The 19994-nt window shown below is 55.6% G+C and overlaps 1 protein-coding gene across 1 annotated transcript; it reads left to right on the top strand.

Annotated features, from left to right (window-relative positions):
• The first annotated feature begins 1016 nt into the window (after positions 1 to 1016).
• Positions 1017 to 15464, top strand: NAA40 (N-alpha-acetyltransferase 40, NatD catalytic subunit). The gene is made up of 8 exons (XM_042238335.1): positions 1017 to 1121; positions 7195 to 7290; positions 8270 to 8322; positions 11215 to 11310; positions 11389 to 11547; positions 11660 to 11743; positions 12554 to 12631; positions 12880 to 15464. Exons 1-8 carry the CDS (start codon positions 1116 to 1118, stop codon positions 13019 to 13021), a joined length of 714 nt encoding a protein of 237 aa, XP_042094269.1. The 5' UTR covers positions 1017 to 1115; the 3' UTR covers positions 13022 to 15464.
• The last annotated feature ends 4530 nt before the right edge of the window (positions 15465 to 19994 follow it).

The raw sequence follows: 19994 nt of genomic DNA on the forward strand, positions 1-19994 counted from the left end.
TATAGCCCTGTGCTGTGCTTAGTCGCTCAGTCATGTCCAATACTTCGCGACCCCATGGACCATAGCCGGCCAGGGTTCTCTGTCCATGGAGATTCTCTGGCAGCAATACTGGAGGGAGTAGCCATGCCCCCCTCAGGTATGGTCCTGCTGCTGCTGCTGCTAAGTCGCTTCAGTCGTGTCCGACTCTGTTCGACCCCATAGACCGCAGCCCACCAGGCTCCCCCATCCCTGGGATTCTCCAGGCAAGAACACTGGAGTGGGTTGCCATTTCCTTCTCCAATGCATGAAAATGAAAAGTGAAAGTGAAGTTGTTCAGTCATGTCCGTCTCTTTGCGACCCCATGGACTGCAATCTACCAGGCTCCTCCATCCATGGGATTTTCCAGGTAAGGATACTGCAGTGTGTTGCCATTGCCTTCTCCGGTATGGTCCTAGTCAGTGTTTATTGAGAGAGCGAATGAATGGAGGATGAATGAATGCTTAGAAGATAGATATACAGATGAATTAAAAAGAAAAAAAAAGTTAGATGGATGAATGACTCTGCTTAGAAAAGGGATTTCAAGAGTTCACGATCTAGAAGGTGGGAAATGTTCCAAACACCTCTCCTATGCCCGCGGGTTGTAGGAGGGGCAGGTATTTCAGAGGTCTTGACGCGTTTGGTCGGCTGGGAAGGTGGCTGCTCAGCGGATGACCGGGTCAGGCGGAGGAAACGCACAGGCAAGCGCATGGGCAGCGTTGCCACCCACCCGGCTGTCCAGCAGCGCGCTGCCCCGCGGGCTGTGAAGCCGTTGCCATGGTTACAGACACAGCCTGGAGAGAAGGGGGCGGGCCCGGGCTCACGTCATTCCCAGCGCGACGCTTGCTCCGAGCCTCCCGCCTCTTTCTGGTGTGCTAGACCCTCGGCCCGCCTCCCAGGCTCTCCACCTGCGCGCCTTACCCCAGCCCGTCCCTTCGCGGGGCTCTGCGCCGGCGCGGTTCCCGCCGGGGCGCGCTGGGGAGCTCGCGAGGCGCATGCGCAGTAAGGGCCCGCCGCCGCTCCAGTGTCGCCGCTACCGCCGCCTCCCAGCCGGCAAGTGTGGGAAGGAGGAGCTGAGCCCCACCGCCGCCGTTGTCGCCATGGGGGTGAGTGAGGCAGAGGGGGGAGACGCCAGGGCTGGGAAGGCTCCCCGTTCCCCTTGCCACCCCCCTGCGCCCCCATTGTTCCTTGAACCCCCTCTCACGTGACCCTGACCCCCTCTGGCCTCACGTGACCCCCCCTCCCAGCCCCCACATGACTCGACTACCTCAGTCGAAGTGTCCCCACGCCCGGCCCAGCCCTGGAAATCTCCTGGGGAGCCCCCTCTCCGGGCCCCACCCCCTACGGTGCCCCCCGTCTCTCGCGTCGCGCCCGCCCCTGCCTTCCTCTAGGATCTGTTATCTTCTTGGCGCCCACCCCCCATCCCCGAGCAGTCCCTGGGTATCCCCTACGCCCCCGGGGGTCACCCATCATCCGGCTGTCACTAGCTTCGTGGCTTCCCATATCCTAGGCCTGCACTGGCTCGGAGGGAACCGAGGCCCAAAGGAAACGAGGCACCCAGCCAAGGTCACAGACAGTGACTGGGGGCCAGACCCTGACTCAGGGCTCTCGAATCCCCGGCCTCAGCGCTTCCCGCTACTCGGCGAAGCTGGTTTCCCCAGGATCTTTCGAATGTCTCCACCAGGTTCCTCTTGCTCCAGAAACATTCTTTTCCTTATCGACAGAGGCTTGCCTTCAGGGGCTTCCCAGATGCACGCAAGTGGGTCTTATTAGTTGGGTTGCTAGTGGTATTCACACCGCAGGTGGTTTTGCATGGGGAAGCTGTGCAGAAGCTGAGCAGGGGGCGGTGGAAGGGCCCGGGTGATGGCCCCAGCCCCGGATGGATAGTGACCACCTGTTCCGCAGAAGGCAGTCTAGAGGTGCGTTTTATGCCTTTCCCGGGCATGCGCTGATAGAAGGTTGGGCAGAAGTTACTCGCGTGTTTCTGTGAGTTCACCTTCCTGAAGTCCTAGTTAGAGCAGCACTGGTCACTCTCCTGAATAAGTAACTGGCCCTCCCTGGCACCACGTATCTTAGTTTTTACACGAAATTTCCACCACCTGTAGTGAGTCTTCACTTTGGAGCCAGAGAAACTCCAGTTCCAGCCTGATCTTCCTTTACTGGCAGCATGATGTTGTGCCAGTGACCTGGCCTTTGTGGATTTGAATTTCCTCATGGATGTGATGAGGATACCTTCCCTTTGAGACAGATGTGAGGATTAAATGAGATAGTAAATGTAAATAATCACATGGCTGCCTCTTAAATAAGGGCTGTTATTTTCCCCTGTATTCTCAGCCTTCAGTTTTCTAAAATAGATTTGTGCTATTTTTAACCCATTGGGTTTGTCCCTACAGTTATTGACCTAGATTTTTATCCTCTCCACTCAAATAGTTATTGACTGAATAAATCAACTTGTTAGACAGAAATGGTTGTCTTACCCATGTCAGAGCACTTTATGTAATCCATGTCAAAACCTATTCACTGTGTTTCAGCAAGGACTTTGGGACACTGTGCTTCATGTGTAGAAAATCAAGTTTGGAGGCCTTAGGCATCTTTAACCTAGATTTTAGTGAAAGGTCCCAGGCCCCATCTTCTGTTGAAACTGAATAAAATCTTGTGTCCCTGGTATTATTTGGTGAATCTGCCCAGCATCAGCCGTTCCAGACTGAGCAGAAAGCAGCAAGCATAACATGCCATTCTGGTTCAACACTTCCTCATTGGCTGAGTTGAAACAGCCGGCCTCAGAGATCCTGAGATCCTGCTGCTTTCTGTAGGGCCCCAATCTTATTACTCATACGTTACAGATGTGTTTCTCAGAACAGCCCCTACCTGGTTGGTCTCTTCCGGCCTAAAGCTCACTACAAAAGAGAGATTTGAATTTTCCTCCCTGATGCAGAACCAGAACCCTCTTGTTATCCTCATTCTTTATGAGTGGGGGGCTGTGGACTCCCCACCTCATGTCGGAAGGGTCATGGTTCCTAGCCATTGCCCTCCAGCAGAGCGCCTTGCTGCATATGGCGGTCTGGCTGCTGGCTGAGGGGGAGGGGGGCCTCAGGCGGGGCGCCGTTCTCTTCATAGTTCTCTCGCCCTTGCTGCCACACAGGTGGTGTCTCAGGAATTAGAATTTAGAGCTCTGTCTCGGGCTTCCCTGGTGGCTCAGCTGGCAAAGAATCCACCTGCAATGCAGGAGACCCTGGTTTGACTCCTGGGTTGGGAAGATCCCCAGGAGACGGGAACGGCTACCCACTCCAGTCTTCCGGCCTGGAGAATTCCATGGACTGTATAGTCCGTGGAGTTGTAAAGCGTCAGACACGACTAAGCAACTTTCACTCACTCTCTTTGCCAGAAACAAGTTTTTTTTCTGGATTCCTTGTGGGATGGAAGCTTTAATACTGAAAACCTAACGGGTACCAAGGCTGTTTTCTGGAAGGTGCCTCCTGCCCTCATGTTGGTGTTTTTTAATTTTACTCTGTGACCCCTCACAGTCATAGAGCTACTATTATGCCCAGCAGTCTTAGAAATACCACTTTGAGGGACTTACAGGTGGTCTAGTGGTTAGGACTGTGTTCTCACTGCCAAGGGTGCAGGTTCAAGCCCTAATGAGGGGATTAAGATCCCACAAGCTGCAAGGTGTGGCCAAAAGAGAGAGAGAGAGAGACTGCTTTGATAGAAATAGCAAGGGGAGGAGTTTGACAGCTGCATGTGAAGACAGCACTTGCATCAGTTTATTACAGCAAGCGTCATTTACGTTTAATTGATGGACGGAGCATGGACTTTGGGGTTCAGACCTGGCTTTGAATCTTGGAGGATTTATTCAGCAGGTGTTTATGGGTATTAGGTACTTGTGAACAGAAATCGTTACAATAAAGAATTTTTGTATCTGGTATAGTGTATCCTTTTTTTCCATCGCAACAGCCCCGTGAGGTAGAGGAATCGTTAGCCCCGTTTTATGGATAAACTCTGGGAGTTGGTGATGGAGAGGGAGACCTGGCGTGCTGCAGTCCATGGGGCTGCAAAGAGTCGGACACAACTGAGCAACCGAACTGAACTGATTGATAAGGAAACTGTGGTTCAGGGGAACTGAGTGACTTGTTGGAAAGAGAGTAAATAACTTGCCCAAAGTCACACAGCTATTAAGTAAGTGGGAGGGCTGAGAATCAAATCTGGGTCTCTTGACTCAAAATCCCACACTCTTTATTATGTAAAGCTCCCTTGGGAAAGACACTTAACCACAAGGAGCTTTACTGTTCACTGTGCTTATTTCCCATTTTAATTAGGAGACTTTTCCTGTGTCCCCGCAGGATAGTCTTACCTCCACAAGGCAGGACAAAGCTAATTGGAACAGTAGGAGACCACTTTTCCTTGCATGTGCTCGTTTCGGGGGAGGGCCTCTGCCTGTCTGGCCCAGCCTGCCGTAGCCTGTCTCATACCTGGTGTGCAGGCAGCGAAGCACTTAAGGGGCACTTTCTTTATCCAGTCTTGGGCCACAGCGGCCTGAAGCTCCAAGAGCCGCCTGGCTCACCTGTTCCCCTGTGTGAATGAGCCCATAAATCTGGAGGCCCAGACCTGGCCCTCCTGCTGCTTGTGCTTAAGAATTGCTTACTTTTGGTGCTTAAGAATGAGACACTATGGAGGAAACCTAGATTTCATTGCCTTCTGGGTTCTGGACGTCACACGTGCAGTACCTCTGATCCTTAAGCTCTGTATCACGCTGGGAGAGAGCTAGCGTGCAGGGTGAAGGCAGGGAGCTGGCCTCAGTGGTGAAGGTGTGTGGACTTCTGGCCTAGCCTTGCAGCTGTTCCGTTAGGCCGGCAGTCAAGTCCCCATTTTCCTGGAGGTGGAGTTCCTTTCTCAGTTGCCTGGCCTGTTTGATGCCAAAGTGCATGTCCTTTCTGCCCCATCGCACAGCCCTGGTGATCTTCAGCCTCAGGTTTCCCTGTTCTTTATCCCTACCTCAGTGTGGAGGTGGGGTCTGGGGTGGTACTGTGTGGGCATGTCACGTCAGCTGCCACCATGCCAGAAGGGTAATGAGGAATGAATCACCAACCTAGCGGCTGCTTTGGGGGCTCCCGAGGTCTCATCTTGACCTTATCCGAACAGAGCCGAGAAGGTCTTGGCCACGGGTAGGCTCTCCCAGTGGGAGACAGCTTGGCTGGGGGGACAGATGCTGACTCTGCAGCCCAGCCCCTGGGATTGAGTCTCCCCTTTGCCATTTGGTCTCTGGGGAACTCTGAACAAGTCACGACATCCCTTTGAGCCTCAGTTTCTTCTTGTGAAAGTGTTCTGCAAGATGAGTATCTCAGTGTTGTCTTGAAACTCAGATTCCCAGAGGGGAAAAAAAAAGGATGCTCTAAAACCTCTCTGTGGTAGAGAGGGGCTAGTTCATCCCCAGATCCCAGCGTCATGAAGACAGTCTGCTCTCTTGTTTGTTCCTTCCTCCAGGGAGGTGAGAAAGGGGCTCCAGCCCGGCTTCCTGCAGTGCCCAGCCTGCAGCTGGTCCACAGCCGGTGCTGGGCGAGGCTGAACCTAGAAGAGCCACCCCTGTGAGCTGGTATCGGAACTCGTGCCTCCTTGCTTGCGCAGGAGTTAAGCACTCATTCCTGGAGGAACCGAGGGTAGAGTTTATCTGGCAGCTGGGTTTTCCAGCTCACCCTTTCCTGGGCTGTGTCCCAGCTAAGGTGGAATTGGAAGTAGCAAAATGTCTCACTGGTGAGGTCAGGAAGTGAGGGGTGGGGTCAGATGAGGCCATGTGGCTGGTGAAAAGCTGAGCCGTCTTCCCAGTGCCTTGGGGTGATTGAGGAGGTGCCTGTGCTGCTCTGCCCCTCCTTGGAAGTGAGAATGGGAAGTGTCGCTTATTGGTCACAGGCCGCAGTAACCCTCACGGGCTTAATACTTTAAAGGAGGTATTCAGGACCGTGCTCATCAGTTGAGGGAAGGAGGCTCCAAGAATGGCTGTGGCTTGTCCTAAGACCTGAAGGGAGTACAGGGTAGAAAGAGGCTTTGGACAAGGGCTGTTGAGCTTTGGGCTCTTTTCCCCAAGTTTCCAGTTTGTTTGTTGGATCATTCTTTGGCGGTGGTGGGTCGTCGTTGCTGCGCGCAGGCTCTTTGTAGTTTCGGGGAGCAGGGCCTCCTCTTCATCACGGTGCCTGGGCTTCTTGTGGCGGTGGCTTCTCTTCTGGGCTCTGCAGCACATGGGATCCTGCCGGAGCAGGGCTGGAACCCACCTTCCCTGCACTGGCAGGTGGACTCCCAACCACTGGACCCCCAGGGAAGCCTACCAGTTTTTACACAGGGTAAGAGGGGAGGGTCCATGTAGACTTGAGAAAACCTCATGTGACTCTCCAGACCGGATGTGCTCCTTTTGGAGGTATGGGGCGGGGGGGGGGGGGGTGCGGGGGGGGCGGTTCGTGGTTTGCTTCTCTGTGTATGGACAGCCGCCCCTGCAGCTTGGCTCTGCTGACCATGTGTCAGTGTGGCCTCTGTCCCCAGGTGAACTCCTTGGGGCCCTTCACTCTGTCTTTGGCGTCACTAGGTGTTAAGTGCGCCTGCCACTCACTGGCCTTGCCTGCACAGCCATTTCTGGGAGCAGCTCAGTCTCCTTAAGCTGGAGTGTCTCAGGCCTCGCTTAGAAAGGGACCTACCTCCCCAGGAGGCTGTCCCCAGAGCAGATCTTTGTTTCTTGAAGCCTGAAGACACTGAAAAGGCTTTGAATAAATTTATACTTAAGAGCAGCTATCAGCAGCTGCCTCAGATGCCATTGCCTTCCTGAAACCTGCCCTGAATGTGTCTAAAATTACTTGTTCCTGCCTTAGGAGGGAATGAACAAATGAATATTTATTAGGCAGCTGCTGAGGTGCAGGGCTCTGCTTCAGGTATTGCCCTGTGCTCTCACTGAGTCCTCACGGTGACCCAGTGGTTCTGTGGTCAATCCTCTTCCCCGTAGGGAAGTGGAGAAGTCTAACGATGCTCCCATGGTCTCATGACTGGGAAACGCTCAAGTCTCCAGCCAGACCTGAGTTCCTGCTGCTGAGACCAGGCACGCGAATCAGGGACCGGCCCTCAGGGTCCCCAGAGGGAAAGTCAAGTCCCGTCTTTCGTGGGTCACTGCCTTCCAGCCCACTCTGCTTTTCCCTCTCGCAGAGGAAGTCAAGCAAAGCAAAAGAGAAGAAACAGAAGCGGCTGGAGGAGCGAGCAGCCATGGATGCTGTCTGTGCCAAAGTGGACGCCGCCAACAGGGTAACTCTCCCCTCTTTCCCTGTCCCTTCCTCCTGCAACTTGAGCTTGGTTTTAAATTTGACTTCTTTTGGCGCCACCCTGTGGCAGAACGGAGTTACTACGCATCCGCACCTCTACTGCCTCCTTGCTGTGGTGGGGTTGGGGTGGGGCTTTGGACCAGCCTGGCTGGAAGCCTGGGAGAGTTGTGAGGAGGACCAGGGATGGACCCAGGCGTGCAGGGAAGTGTGGAGTCAAGAGAAGGTGGCTGCTTCTCTTTGTGGGTCTGTTTCCTTACCACTGGAAAAGTGTCTGGAAAAGTTTTTACTAGGGTTTTGCATCTTGGGGAGGAAGCCTCCCTAGTAAAATATGGTATAGTCTTCTCATTCTTGCCTTCAGACATTTACTGTCTGCCTGGGAGGGGCCACAGGTTGTGTGTGCACTGGGGTTGCGGCAGCCTGGTTTCAAGGGGCCGCAGTCAGTGGAGGAGTAGCCGTGATTCTGAGCACCTGGGGGGCCTGACTGGGAGCAGCTCAGCTTTCCCATGAACCAGGAGAGATTTGGGTCACCCTTCCTGCTGCAGTTCACGTTCCAGGTTTTGTTATTCTTTTAGTCCACTCAGTAAACAGTCATACTTCCAAGGATGTGGCCCAGGGACATGATTGTCCATCTTGGATTTTGACCAGGGAAGGTTAGTTGAGGACCTCGTAGAAGGACATGAGTGGATCAGGGGACCTCTCTTCTCTTGGCCCAGGTGAGCACTGAGCAGGTTTTAGGCCCGGAGGCCAGTGTTTTAGTGTTAGGCAGAAAAGGTTCTTCTTTCCCGTGTCAAATGAAGCTACGGCCCTACACATGACTTCAGAGCTAAGACAGATGGTGGGTCTGTGTGAGGGCTGCTCCTGGGCCGGGGAGCAGTGCCTCCATGTGGGTCCACGTAGGGTGGAGCTGGTGATGGCCAGGCCCATGCTTGTGCTGTGTGCTCCCCTTTTCTTTCCCTCCACAGCTTGGAGACCCGCTGGAGGCTTTCCCAGTGTTCAAGAAATACGACCGGAATGGGTGAGTGTTCAGCGTCCCTACCCGTCCTCTCCTTGCTCTTTAGGAATTCACCTTTCCAGAGTAGGTGTCCTCAGACTTCCTTTTTCTTTGTTAGTGAAAAAGCAGAAACGATGGCTAGTATTCTGCTGATACAGATCCCTCCATTAGAGTACCAGAGGGGTCTGTGGATGAGCGCAGGTGGCCTGATCTCAGACTGACGTCTGTGTGGGACTTGGCCGTGCTCTCCGACCGAGAACCACAGAGCGGAAACGAACTTGAGAAATCATCTGGGCTCATTCCCTCGTTTTAGGTAGAGGACCGAGCCTCCGAGAGGCTAAATGAGAGTCTGAGCTTGAGGAGCTTCTCCCTGGCGGCTGAGGGGACTTTTCACTCTCATTCCAGCGCTCCTTCCCTGAGCATATGGTATAATGGTTAAAAGCCACTTAGGGCTTTGTGACCTTGGACAAGTTCCTTGCCTTTGCTGTGTCTAAGTTTTCGAAATGGGTGCTTTGCCCACAGAGTCATCGGAAGGATTGCGTGCAGTGTCAGTGCCCGGAACACACTGAGGCTGGACCGGAGGGAGCTGTTATTACTCCTGTTCTCCTCCCTAATCCAGCTCACTGCTGATGCTGGATTAAAGCTCCCCTCTCCTTTCTGTTGCTTTGGCTTATAAAATAGGTACCAGAGATGCTATTGGCTCGAGAAAAAAAAGGGGCTATGATTTTACAGAATCATCACCATGGGTTTGAATCATAATGATGCTTCTTATTAACCATATTTGGTTAAGTCGACATACTCTTTGAGCCTTATTTTTTATTGGTTAAATGGAATGATGATGCCAAACTTGCAAGGTGGTTTTAAGGGTCACAGAGACTATATCCAGCACTGTAAGTAGGAGCTGGTGTCAGCATTCTAGTGAATGGGATAAGACAAGTGTAAACGCGTGAGTTGCGAGGAGAGGCTCTAGTAGGTAACGCTGCGTTTGCCTCGCATGGCTGTGTCTGAGTTTCATAGTACCACGTTAAGGTATTCTTCCTGTCTGTGATCAGATGCGGTACAGCTCCTCCCAAAGCTGCATCATCATTCAGATTCCAGGAAGTCCTTTGGCATAGTTTGGCTGTGACAAACCTAGGCAGTGCATCAAAAAGCGGAGATGTCACTTTGCCAGAGTGATACAGTCAAAGGTCCGTATAGTCAAAGCTATAGTTTTTTCCAATAGTCATGTACAAATGTGAGAGGTGGACCATAAAGAAGGCTGAGCACGGAAGAACTGATGCTTTCGAATTGTGATGCTGGAGAAGACTCAAGAGTCCCTTGGACAGCAAAGAGATCAAACCAGTGAATCCTAAAGGAGATCCACCCTGAATATTCATTGGAAGGACTGATGCTGAAGGTGAAACTCCAGTACTTTGGCCACCTGATGCTAAGAGCCGACTCATTGGAAAAGACCCTGATGCTGGGAAAGACTGAAGGCAGGAGGAAAGGGGGGCGATGAAGATGAGATGGTTAGATAGCGTCACTGGCTCAATGGATATAAATTTGAGCAAACTGGGAGATAGTGAAGGACAGAGGAACCTGGAGTGCTGCAGTCTGCGAGGTTGCAAAGAATCAGGCACAACTTAGCGACTGAACACCAACAGAGATTCCTTACTGTGATCTCAGTGTTCCCGCCCCGCAGTCTCAAGACTTCCAGAAACACGGGCCAGCTCGGAAGCAGGCACTGCCGGTTGACTCTGGGCTCATTTGGTGCCTGGAATTGTGTGCGATTTGTGTGGCTAAGACTGTACTTTCATGTGCTTAAAGAAGTCAGATTAGTGGAGAATCAATACTCTCCAACCGGCCTTCGGAAAATTGATAGCTAAGACAGATGCAGTGCTGTGCTGGGTCATTTCTGACCACTACATGGCCAGTAGTACAAAGAAAGAAGGCTCTTCAGAGCCAGGAGTCCTGTATTCACATGGCCGAGCACACAGGTAGCTCATACACTGCGCCAGTCAGCAGGGGTGACAGCGGCTTCCAGGGGTGATGTCCTCCGAGGAGTCAAGTCAGTCCTTTCAGAATGTGGCGCTTCCTGGAAAATGTGATTTCACAGTATGCCAAAGAGTTTAACTGTAATTTACTTAAGTCATCTAGAAGTAAATAGCAGATCGAGGGAATTCCCTAGCAGTCTGGTGGTTGGGACTCAGAGATTTCACTACTGTGGCCCATGTTCAGGCCCTGGTCAGGGAGCTAGGGTCCTGCAAGCTGCCTGCCATGGCCCCCCCAAAATAGATTGATACCTTAATGCCTCATTGATTAGTTTAGGGAAACAGAACTTGGAGTGAACCTGAACCCTGATGCATTCTGTTGGTCAGCCGAGACCATCCCTGTGGCCTCAGAGGAGGCAACAGGCAGGACTCCTCAGGGGGAGGGGGCTGCAGTCTTCCTGAAGGGTCTGAGGTCATCCAGCCACTTTTGCAGGCAAGATTGGAAGATAAGAATGAAGGGCTCCCATGGGTGCCCAGTGAGGACTTGATTCAGAAATGAAAGCAACAGGAAAAAGGCCTCAGGGCAGGAACTAAGAGACCAGAGAAGACTCGGGTGTTTATAACAAAGTAGAGAAGAATGGGCAGAGAGAGCAGAGAGGTAGCCGAGAGGGGCAGGAGTTGACAGGGTGTTGAGTCTGATAAGGACGGTGTTGGGGGGCAGCAGGAAGCAGGGCTTGTGTTCAGGATGGTGGTAGGCCGGTGATGACGGTCGTTAATCTCAGCCTGAGCGGCTTCGTTCCTTCACAGGCACCTTCTGTAGTCCCGTCCGGGCTCAGCTTTTCCCTGTAGATGAACTGAGACCAGGCGCACCTCGGCGTCAGGCTGTCCGGGCAGCGGGCGGTGCTGGGCCTGGCGCCGGCTCCAGACGCCTCCTCTCATCTTGCAGGTTGAACGTCTCTATTGAATGTAAGCGTGTGTCTGGCCTGGAGCCGGCCACCGTGGACTGGGCCTTCGACCTGACCAAGACCAACATGCGGACCATGTAAGCACGCCTGGGGCGGGGGGCGGGGTGCCGGCTGTGCCCTGCAGAGTCGCTGTCCTGACTGCCGCTGTCTCCCAGGTACGAGCAGAGCGAGTGGGGCTGGAAGGACCGAGAGAAGCGCGAGGAGATGACGGACGACCGAGCCTGGTACCTCATTGCGTGGGAAAACCGATCGGTGCCTGTCGCCTTCTCTCACTTCCGGTTTGACGTGGAGTGCGGTGATGAAGTCCTGTACTGGTAGGGGCTGCGGCGCGGGGGTGGGCAGGGGGAGGAGGCAGAGGCCACATGCATGTCTGGGCCTGGGCCAGGCCTCCTGGCCCCTGCAGGCTCACCCTGCTTTCCTCCCCAGCTACGAGGTGCAGTTGGAGAGCAAGGTGCGGCGGAAAGGCCTGGGGAAGTTCCTCATACAGATTCTGCAGCTCATGGCCAACAGGTAGGGAGGGGGTGGGGGGTGTGTGTATGTGTGTGCATGTGTGTGTGAGTTGTGTGTGAGTGTGTGTGTGCGTGTGTGAGAGTTCCTCATACAGATTCTGCAGCTCATGGCCAACAGGTAGGGAGGGGGTGGGGGGTGTGTGTATGTGTGTGCATGTGTGTGTGAGTTGTGTGTGTGAGAGTTGTGTGTGCGTGTGTGAGAGTTCCTCATACAGATTCTGCAGCTCATGGCCAACAGGTAGGGAGGGGGTGGGGTGTGTGTGTGTGTGTGTGCATGTGTGTGTGAGAGAGGTGTGTGTGTGTGTGCATGTGCGTGTGTGAGAGTTCCTCATACAGATTCTGCAGCTCATGGCCAACAGGTAGGGAGGGGGTGGTGTGTGTGTGTGTGTGTGTGTGAGTTCCCCATACAGATTGTGCAGCTCATGGCCAACAGGCCCCGCTGTGTGTGTGTCGCTCTCGGGAGGAGCTGCCTCTGCCGTACACCCGGCAGGGGAGGTGGGGACAAGGCTCACAGGAATGTTCTGGAAGGGTCTGGAACCTCCCCGCCCTGCCGTGACTCCACGTTTGGTGCAGTGGGCCCAGGGCAGCAAGCAACCCCAAGGGCCTGTTCTGTGCATCTCCACTGGGGCGCGGAGGAGAAGCCAGTCAGGTGGGGAGCAGCCTCGTCTCAGAGGGCGGCAGTGAGACTACTGAGCAGGGCTCAGGAGCACTCCCAGGAGCAAGCGGGAGACGGCAGGCGGAGACACAAGAGAGCATGTGTGATTTAGCACCTGTTTCTCCTTCTGGACGGTTCTCTCTGCTTCCTTCTCAGCACACAGATGAAGAAGGTTATGTTAACGGTATTTAAGCACAATCATGGCGCCTACCAGTTCTTCAGAGAAGCGTTGCAGTAAGGAGCTGGGCCTGGTGGGGGACCCTCTGGGCGGCGGCGGCTGCCGGCCCATGTCTTTTTCCCTGTCCTGGCCCCCCTCATCCTGACACGGAGTTCCTGGGCCTGAGGTCCAGGGGGCGGAGGCTGGGGGAGATGGTGTGGGCGCGCCTCCGGCTTGGTCCCCTGCCCTGCTCCTGAGCCCTGACTCCTGGGGTGAAAGGCAGTCCGCCGCCCCCCACCAACCCTTTCCTCCTGCCTGCCTGCAGATTTGAAATCGATGACTCTTCCCCAAGCATGTCCGGTTGCTGTGGGGAGGACTGCTCCTATGAGATCCTGAGCCGGAGGACCAAGTTTGGGGACAGCCAGCACTCCCATTCGAGTGGGCACTGTGGCGGCTGCTGCCACTGAGTCCGAAGCCGGAACGCACTCTCCAAGGCCTGTCCTCTCCCTGGTCTCACGCCACTTGCCGGGCGGCCTCCTCAGCCCCAACCCTGGGGAGGGGTGGTCCGCCTGCCCCCCTGCTTTCCCCTGGAAGGGCAGGCTGCCCGGAGGGGCAGCGAGGAGCCGGGCACCCGGCACGTCCTCTCACAGTGGCTGCCTTCTCACGTGGCCCTCGGCCCTGAGCATGGGGCTCTGTGACCTCCCTGCCGCCGAATTCCTGACAAGCCCCCTCCCCGCCACACACACAGCTGGACGAATGGAGCGTTTATTCACAGCTTCGTGAAAATCCTGGAGCCCTGGGTCAGGGTCTGGCTGGTTCCCAAAGAGGAATGGGCTCAGCGTAGGATCTTGTGCCGAGAGAGGCTTCAGAGTGGCTTCTCCTATTCGGTGGAGGGGACGCTCGACGGAGACCCCTGGAAGGCCTGTTGTGTCACAACTCCGGGGAGCAAGGGTGCTCTTCCTGGCTGTGCCTTTGTGGATCCGCAGTTAGAGTGGAGTTGTCCCAGGGACCAGCTGGCTCTGGGAGCCCGTGGTTGTCAGCAAGATGCTGAGGGGCCGGGAAGCCGCGTCAGTGGGGCCTGTGCGGGAACTAGGGCTTCTCTGGCTTCTGACCAGACTGCATCCCAAGCTTGGCCCCGTGATCTCAAGGTGGTGGCCTGAGGTTTTTATCTGTAGGAAGGAGCTGGAGCCCGGCCTTCTCATCTCCATCCCCTCGGTGCCTCTCTGCCTCTCGCCTGCCCCCTGCCCCGATCTGACTCTCAAGGGGGAAATAACATCAGGGAGCCCCTCGTCTTCCCCCTTAAGGCCCCTCGTTCCTGCCATAGTTAATGCTGTTTCCTCTCATCTTGGTGCTGTTAGCTCTCTGAGGGTGGGTCTCCTTCCCCACCGCCATCCCCCCTGCCCCCCAGCCTTCAGAGAGCCCCCAGCCAGCAGCAGGCCTGCCTGCACCCCCAGCCTGGCCCCTGCTCCCTCAGGGAGGCCCGCCCTGGCTGGCAGCACAGGACGCGGCCCCACAGCTGCTCTTCTCCCTGGTGCCGCCAATGGTGGCAGGTGGGCGGGGAAGCCCCTTCCTCTCTCGTGGGGTGGACAGGGCATGGGGTCAGAGCTCAGGCTACCCCTCATCCCCAGACCTTACTCCCCTTCCAGGGAAGAGAATGACCAAATCCTTATCCAGGAAAAAGCACCTGCTGCCTCCCCTGGGACAGCCTGGAGCTCTGCCTTCCAGAGCATCCCAAAGGTCCTGCCTGCAGAGTGTTGCTCCCAGGAGGTTGGTCAGTGCTTCTGACCTCAGTCCACTCACACCCCAGCCCCTGCCCTGGCTCAGGCCACCTGTGCAGGCCAGTCTCCCCGAAGCTGCTCTGGCTTCTCCCAGGCTCCCACGTGTGCGGGGCTGGGGCACACAGCCTCCCCACTGAGTGCTCTGCGATGCTCTTGACTGGCCAGCGGTGGACATGGCACTCCCTTGGAGAGGGCCCCGTACTTTCACATTGGAGCAAACCCACCTTTGCCCCACTCGGCTGGCTCCCAGCAGTTTTTACCCAAAGGGGAGGGTTTTCATTGCTGGGAGGATGTTAGAGGGTTCCTTCCAAGAATCTTGAAACAATGGAAGCATATTCAGAAAGAGCTTTTCCTTTGATCCCTGCTGTCTGTCAAAGGACACACAGAATGATAAACAGTCATCATTTTAGAACATGGATTTCTGATAACCTCCCACTCAGGGCCCCGGAGGGACCCCAGTGTAAATCCCACATAAAGGGAGGGAAGCGTCCATGTCTCTCTCCCTTCACTGGACACCTGGCTCTGAGCCCCGTTGGTCAATGGACACTGGTGTGGGCCATGCCTGTCTAGCCGCCTCTGCCGACACCCACAGGCTGCTGGGGACGGGGGTCAGGCTGGGCAGGGAGGCAGAGCCTGAGGCTTATAGGTCACCCTGTTGCCATTGAGCCTGTTCAGTTCTCAGCCATCAGTCTCCATTTCCGCAAGGTCTTGGTTTTAAGAAACAGCAGGTCTTGTACCAGGCTTTCTGGTTTGTTGTTTGCTGCTGCCCAGTCGCTTCAGTCGTGTCCGACCCTGCGACCCCATAGATGGCAGCCCACCAGGCTCCCCCATCCCTGGTGGTTTGTTCGGGGCATGTTAAAAAATATTGAGACTTGTTTTTTAGTTGTTTTCCACTCTATTTCAGGTTATTTTCATTAATGTCAGATGTATACATGACGTGTGTGGTTCTTTTTAACCTTTCCTGTTTTTTTTGGTTTTTTTAGAGGAAACTTTGGAGATAAAATGCCTTCTTGATATATATGTATATTTTTTTTTTCTTTAGCAACTTGTTATCACTGGAATCAAAGGGAAAAGTGATCTTTTTTTTGCATTGGTTGTGTTTGTGTGTCACAAATAAAAGACACTTTGTTCAGCTGCTGGGACGGCTTCCTGGTGCTGAGGTACCATAGCAGTAAGGGCTCAGACCACCTAGCATTGGATCTAAACTCTCAGGGCACGTAGCTGTGATGGCCCCACACCTCTTCCTGTGAAGGAAGCCTCGGGCAGGGAAAAGCCCAGGGCATTGGTGGTGAGGAGCCAGTCGTGGAAACAGACCACCGAATGCATGTTTGTGCCACTTCTCAGAAGCCCAGGGCAGAGGTCAAAGGTCTTCTGAAGGGTGCCTGCTCTGCACGCTGGAGAGAGTCCCAGGCCAAGTGTTGTGACATCTAACATCTGCAGGCAAACATAAATGACAGAACGTGTGTGTGGGAGTTGACTAGAAGAGTGTGTTGGTGTTTCTTTGACTTAACTGGGGTACTCGGAATATTCTTCGTCTCTAGAAAAGATCCCGGTCCCCCCTTCACTCAGGAAAAGACAGAGGCCCAAAGGAAGAGTAACTCATGTCAGGCCTGACAGGGCAGGAGAATTAGGAGCTGGAGGAGGCTCAGGCCTCTTGAGTGTGACGGAGCTGTGCGGCTTCTCCCAGGCGGACTCCCGCCGAAGCTTGTCCCAGGGAGCAGGGGCAGGAAGTGGGCCGGGAGCCAGGGCTCAGAGCGCTCCCTGTGGACGCTGAGGGCCAGCCTCCTCGTGTTGCTGCCCGGCGGTCACCTCTGCCGGAAGGTGGAGAGGGCGGCCGGGGTGGAGCCCTGAGCCGCCGAAGTCTTTGCGGTCTGGCAGGACAGCGATCTGAGGAAAGGAGCAGAGTCAACAGCTGTCTCGAAGATGCCCCATGTTAGGGCCTCAGCCCTGTGGGTGGGGGCACAGCTGGGGATGGTGGGTGCAGCTCCCTTACCCTGGAGGCATGAAGGAAGGCATCCTAGCCCTTGGGGAAGGAGAGCATTTTAAATGCTGGAGCATCACTCCAGAGATGGAATTCTGCCTCCGCCACCCCACCCCCTACCCCCAAGTTCTTTGTTCCTTGAGAGTGAAAGTCACTCAATCATGTCCGACTCAGCGACCCCATGGGCTATACAGTCCATGGAATTCTCCAGGCCAGAATGCTGGAGTGGGTAACCTTTGCCTTCTCCAGGGGATCTTCCAACCCAGGGATCAAACCTAGGTCTCCTGCATTGCAGGTGGATTTTTTTACCAGCTGAGCCACAGGGGAAGCCCTTGTTCCTTGAAGGCTGTTGTAATCCCAGGCAGGAATTCCTTGGAGTCACTGTACCCTTGCTGCAGAGTAAATGCCCAGATCTAGAAGGATTGGAGGGGCCTCCCTTTGCTGCCACTTGCCCCGTCTGCCCTCCACACCACTTTCCTAAGTAACCGGGCTGCTTCTTTGGTCCTCTGAGGCGGCTGCCCCCACCCCTACCTCCACCTGTGGCTCAGACTTCATCATTCCAAGTGGTACCGGCTGGAGCGCCCATCCCCCCTCACCGCCACCACTTCAGTGAGCAGATAGAGCAAGAGGCACAGTTGCAGGATGAGAGGTCCTCAATTTCAGGCAGAGCCTGAGCTGGTCTGAAAGTTTCCCCAGTGTGTGAAACCTGGTCACCGATGGTTTCTACCACCAGGCTTTGAAAGTGGCTGCTTCAAACAGGCAGGTTTATTCTAGTTTTTTCTGCTTTTCCCTCTTCAAAACTATTAACAGGTTGTTTCTCATGAGGTCAAGGGTCTAGGGCGATTGGGAAGATGCTGCCGAGGCACCTCGGAGACTGGACAGCCTGATGCCCTCGCACTGTTGCTTGGCTACGGTGGGAAGGAAACTGGCATCTGGTGATCCCGCGGGATGCCAGCGGCCACTCACCCTTGGTCTTCACAGTGCTGAGGGCCCAGCAGAGTCTGTATCTGTCTGTGTGCCTTGGTCCATGGCCGTGCTCCCAGACAAGATGCTGTGGGCATGCAGATCCTTGTGGGTGTGCACGTCACGCTTCACGATGGAGTTGTGGGTTGTCTTGGCCCTGGTGGACTCCCTGTCTGGCAAAGCCGACACCTACAGGTCCTGGCCAGTAGGGCCGCTGTCTCCTGAGGGAGGCCTGCCTTTTGTCCCGTGCAGGGAGCTGCCTAGAAAGATGGGGACTGGAGCTGAGAAGTTCAGTGTCAAGGCATGTCTGCCCTACGGGGGCAGGATCACCCCCAGTGGAGGGCTGGAGGAGGGCCTTAGGACAGGGCCAGGGCCAACAGTGATGACCTGCCCTCCAGAGGAGGGGAAGCAGCCGTAGTCATCTCAGGCTCAGAGTCCAGGGTCACAGACCCCAGGTTTCCCTCAATGTTCCCTGAGTGATCTCCTGCCAGAGCCCGGGCTCCAAAATCCACGGCCCAGGTTAGCCCCCTCCAACCCGGACCCTCTGCCCAGGGTGGGGGCATAGCACCCGTGGGGGCCCTCCTGTGGGGCATCCGTATTTCTGCATCGCCCGGCTCCTGCCTGTGCCATGGTGGACAAAGTGAACCCTGAACACCATCACTTGGGGCTGTGGGGCTCCCTGCCCTGAGAAGCCGGATGTCTGCTACAGGCTGGCAGGAGAAGGGCTGCCCTGTGCACAGGGTCGGACACCCCAAGTTTGGAGAGAAGAGATCCTACAAAGGGACCAGGAGAGAGGACTTGGAGCTGCTAGCAGAACGAGGGTGGGGCTGCAGCCGTGAGCCGAGGCCTGACAGCTGACCTGGGGGTGGCTGCAGCCGCCACGGGTGCGGCCTGCCCTCCTCCACACCAGGGTTCTGTGCTGCAGGGTGGTCCTGGCCTGACACAGGAGGGTGCTGTTGTGAGGGGTGGGGTGGGGAGGGGGGCTCAACCACCCCACCCCCCACCAGTGGTGATGAAACAGTAGCTGCACTCAGCAAGGATCTTCATGAGGGTATCAGTAGGGTCCCAGCCCTCCTGGCCCAGGCGCTGGGTTTCGAGGGGCAGTACATAGCCCTCAGGTGGGCACATTGTGGGTGCTGCCATCCCTGGGACCCAGCGTGAGCCTGGGGCTGGGTTGCACAGTGGCTTCAGACAGCTGGGGAGGGGGCGCCAGGAAGTGGCTTGTACTCCCAGGGCAGCCCACGTTCTGAATGTTGGCTCCAAGGTGCAGGAGGGGTGGGGAACATGGCAGCAGGGGGGGCGGGTGTCAGGGATGGGGGCTCTCGTGCAGGGCCTCAGGGTCTTTGGGGGTCTGGCTGTGAGATGGGGTGTGGAGAACAAGGAAAAGACTCGGGACTTGCCCAGGGCTGTAGCTGGAGGTCAGCTGTCTGGAGAAGGAGAGAAGGCCCAGGGTTTGGAGTAGTAAGTCCAGGCAGAGAGGTCTGGATGCAGGGTTGCCACGTGGCAGGGGTGAGCCTGGGGGTCCCCATGGGTGTGGCCAGAGGCATAGCCTCAGCAAGGGCTCGGATGCCCCCTACAGGACAGAAGGTTCAGTGTCTTGTATATGACCTGGGCGGTCCTCAGCTTGCTGTTGACCTTCGAGTTGAGTGGGGCTTCCAGTATTCTTGCCTGGAAAATCTCATGGACAGGGGAGTCAGGTGGGCCATAGTTTCTGGGATCGCAAAGAGTCAGACACAGCTGAGCGTGCACGGCAGCACAGCCCATGTGTGTAAACTTAGAGGCACACACATACACGCATTGGTGAGCAGTGCCTGGTGCTCCACCCAGGCCACATGCGGCTTGCTGTGGAGGCTGTGGCACACACAGATCTCCCTGGTGTCCGAGGTGGGGGTGTTGTGCTCCGTGGGGTGCTTGAACGAAAGGGTGCTGTGCTTGCTCCGGGCTTCTTGCCCACATGAGTCCTTCTGGCCAAGTCCATCATGATGTCCTAGGGAGCTGGGGAAGGAGGCCTTGGGTGTGTTTGCGGGGGGTGCCTCTAGCCCAGTGGCCCTACCCCCTGGGGGTATCAGTTTACCCATCTGTACCACAGGGCAGGGGTGGTGGCAGGCAGACTTGATGACCTGACTGCCGTGCCTGCACAGGTGTGGGGGACCTTCGCCAAGCCAGAACCATTGCCACACACCAGCTGGCTCATCACTCACTCTTGGCCGCTGACTGTGGGTGGCCCCCCCCCACCCAGCCCACAGCCTCCCTTTGTCTTGGCAGCTGTACCTGTGCAACCAGCTGCAAGGAGCCTGGGCCAGGACAGCCGTGTCTCCCCGGGGAGGGGAGCGCCCCTGCCCCGCCCCCATGTTGCTCCGCCCCTGACAGCTGTGTCCTGGCCTGGCCCTGGATGTCTGGCGCCCAGTGACAGCTGTGCCCCAGGAAGAGCAGATGCCCTTTCGGTACCCTGTCCCACCCCCGCCCGGGGGCTCCTTGCTCCTTGTTGAGGGCAACCCTGACCAGAGCTGGCTCCTCCTACCCCTTCCCCACCACCTTTTTTTTTCAATTAGAACTTTTTTTTAAAAAAATTGAAGTATAGTTGCTTTACAATGTGCCAACCTCTGCTGTACAGCGGAGTGATTCAGTTGTATACAGCCTACATTTGTTTTCATAGTCTTTTCCATCGTGGTTTATCACAGGATGTTGAGTACAGTTCCCTGGACCTTGCTGGTTATC

Source organism: Ovis aries, chromosome 21 (genome assembly GCF_016772045.2).
Source record: "Ovis aries strain OAR_USU_Benz2616 breed Rambouillet chromosome 21, ARS-UI_Ramb_v3.0, whole genome shotgun sequence".
NCBI lineage: Eukaryota > Metazoa > Chordata > Mammalia > Artiodactyla > Bovidae > Ovis > Ovis aries.

Coding starts and splice junctions, on each gene's coding strand:
- NAA40 (XM_042238335.1), top strand. Junction 11,548..11,659: donor GGTGATGAAGTCCTGTACTG/GTAGGGGCTGCG, acceptor TTTCCTCCCCAG/CTACGAGGTGCAGTTGGAGA. Junction 11,744..12,553: donor CTGCAGCTCATGGCCAACAG/GTAGGGAGGGGG, acceptor CTTCCTTCTCAG/CACACAGATGAAGAAGGTTA.